This window comes from Mandrillus leucophaeus, unplaced genomic scaffold (assembly GCF_000951045.1).
Source record: "Mandrillus leucophaeus isolate KB7577 unplaced genomic scaffold, Mleu.le_1.0 Scaffold624, whole genome shotgun sequence".
Taxonomy (NCBI): Eukaryota; Metazoa; Chordata; class Mammalia; order Primates; family Cercopithecidae; genus Mandrillus; species Mandrillus leucophaeus.
The window spans coordinates 337,338-339,632 of record NW_012106742.1 but is presented as its reverse complement, the minus strand read 5'-3'; the positions used below and the strand labels follow the sequence as shown (position 1 = coordinate 339,632).

General features: G+C 42.1%; 2 protein-coding genes across 3 annotated transcripts in view; one reads left to right on the top strand and one right to left on the bottom strand.

Annotated features, from left to right (window-relative positions):
* The window catches only part of NUP210L (nucleoporin 210kDa-like), a 187,744-nt gene extending 187,163 nt beyond the window's left edge, over window positions 1-581 (top strand). The window contains exons 37-38 of the mRNA XM_012000337.1: window positions 187-261; window positions 339-581. Coding sequence (XP_011855727.1) covers window positions 187-261; window positions 339-439 — 176 coding nt within the window. The 3' untranslated portion in view covers window positions 440-581. The remainder of the gene's footprint in view (window positions 1-186; window positions 262-338) is intronic.
* Window positions 582-1,133: 552 nt separating this feature from the next.
* Window positions 1,134-2,295, bottom strand: part of RPS27 (ribosomal protein S27) — a 2,496-nt gene continuing 1,334 nt past the window's right edge. The window contains exons 2-4 of one of the 2 annotated variants that reach the window (XM_012000311.1): window positions 2,078-2,186; window positions 1,620-1,730; window positions 1,134-1,219 (exon numbers count right to left, since the gene is read on the bottom strand). In XM_012000311.1, the coding sequence (XP_011855701.1) occupies window positions 1,191-1,219; window positions 1,620-1,730; window positions 2,078-2,186 (249 nt within the window). In that variant the 3' untranslated portion in view covers window positions 1,134-1,190. The remainder of the gene's footprint in view (window positions 1,220-1,619; window positions 1,731-2,077; window positions 2,187-2,295) is intronic. The other variant, XR_001008269.1, reaches the window with a different exon arrangement.

The following is a 2,295-nucleotide window of genomic DNA, read 5'->3' as shown; positions in this document are numbered from 1 at the left end:
AGCCAAAAGCTGAAGGTAACTCTAAAGTGGATTAAATTGGGATAAAAACTTCCTGTAATAGTGCATTACTATTACTTATTTTGAAGAATTATTTTTAGCAATATTAATTCTCATTCTAGAGTTGACTTTGCCCTTTAAGGCCTTCCTCAAATATGCCTTGTGACATTTCCTTTGTCGTTTTTCCAGCATACAACGCCTTCCTAAACAAGATACAAACAGTTCCAGTTGTGTATGTACCAACTCTAGGAACACCACAGCCAGGTAAAAAAGCCTCTGTCCTCTCTTTGAAAAGCTCAGACATACACGTTTAGTTCACTCAACTTTTCCCTCTTCTTTAGGTTCTTTTAACTCCACAATTTCTCCCCCTCACTTCATGAATCTACAACCTCCACTGGCCCAAAGTCGGCTGCAACATTGGTTATGGAGTATAAGACGCTAATCTCTGCTTGGACAAGTTCCTTTTAACTGTAGGGGAATGAAGATTTCTAGTCCTAGACAAGCCTAACAACAACTTCTACATTAAGTTTCCAGATAAGGCTTCTGAGAACTATAAATAAAGCATCCTAAGCTGTTTCTTAAAACTGGTGTGTTGGACTGTGTTGTAGAGAGTTAACTGTCAGATGGGCGTGGTGGCTCACGGCCTGTAATCCCAGCACTTCAGGAGGCTGAGGCAGGAGGATCACCAGGTCCAGCAGTTTGAGACCAGCCTGACCAACATGGTGAAACCCCATCTCTACTAAAAATACAAAAATTAGCCGGGCATGGTGGCAGACACCTGTAATCCCAGCTACTTGGGAGGCTGAGACAAAGAACTGCTTGAACCCCGGAGGCAGAGGTTGCAGATCGCACCACTGCACTCCAGCCTGGGAGACAGAGCAAGGCTCCATCTCTTAAAAAAACAAAAACAAAAACAAAAAAACACACACACCCAACACAACACTTGAGATAGTATCACAATTAAAAAAACAAATTTACCCAATGAGCCTTAGGTGGTTAAAAATGCCCCCAAAGGGACTTTTAAAGTACTTGGCCACTTACGTGCCCCAAATGACTCTAATATTCTTCTCTTTCTGGTTGCCCCTGAATACTTGAGACAGGAACTTCCTAACACTTAAACAAGACAATAAACAGGATTTATCCAAAATGTGTTTATTGAGATGGTTTCCCACTCATCTTGATTCAGAGTGCCTTTAGTGCTGCTTCCTCCTAAAGGAACATCCTGGAGGAAAAAGATTCAGAGATTAGCTGACGTCAGTCCAGGTATTCTGCCCACCTCTCCCACAAAAGAAGCAGATGCATGATGATCCACCACATCTTTTATTTTTCTCAACTCTTAGCTACCTACTCATTTATATATCACTTTGGTCACTTCATATCAACTTGAGCCCTTTTATCACCCATTGATCCCCGCTTTAGACAGTAGTGCTTTGAGATTAACACGTAGTTTTTGGTAGTATCTACTTGGAAAAAAAAAAAATTTATAAATCCAACACTTCCTGTCTAAAAATTTACATTATACATGGTCTCTGTCACTGTAAGACTGAAAGATCCTGAGTAATGTTTCCATTTCTAGAAAACAAACTCAAAGCCCCAAATCACAACATTAGTACACCATTTACCTTCTGTAAGCCTTGCTTTTCCTCCTGTAGGCTGGCAGAGGACAGTGGAGCAGCCCACACACAAAACTACCGTTTGTGCATGGCTAAAAACCGTGGTGATTTTATAGCATCCTGAAAGAAAAACAGATAACATTTTTTTCCTCGATTACACCCATATCTTTCCTGCACTTATGCCCAACTCATCATCCATTACATTGTTTCCCAACACAAAAAAAGTAGGGATTGTATGTGAAATGTGATGGGACATCACGCTGAAATGAATCACTTCTCCTAAGATGCAAAACTTTGCCAGTCTCATACATTCGAATTTTAAGAGTATCAGGGAAAATATTTTCCACAGGCGAAGAAACTGAAGCTGCTGGACAGCTTCAAGGATATGAGACAGCTCACACTACATTTTCCATTTTCCAACTGTTATTGTCCAGTGCTTTCCCCAGTACAGCAAGACGTCTCCTCACCTGGGCATTTCACATCCATGAAGTAGGAATTGGGGCTCTGCACCAGGCGTTTCTTCTTGTGTTTCCTCTTCTCCTCTTCTGGGGAGGGATGAAGGAGATCCTTTGCGAGCTAACAGGGACAGAAATGCAGAGATTTAGAAACCAACGGCGAAAATGGGATGGTCGAAAACAGCCCCCACTGTCACACACCGGGGAGAGCTCGCCCCTCGCTGCCCCTG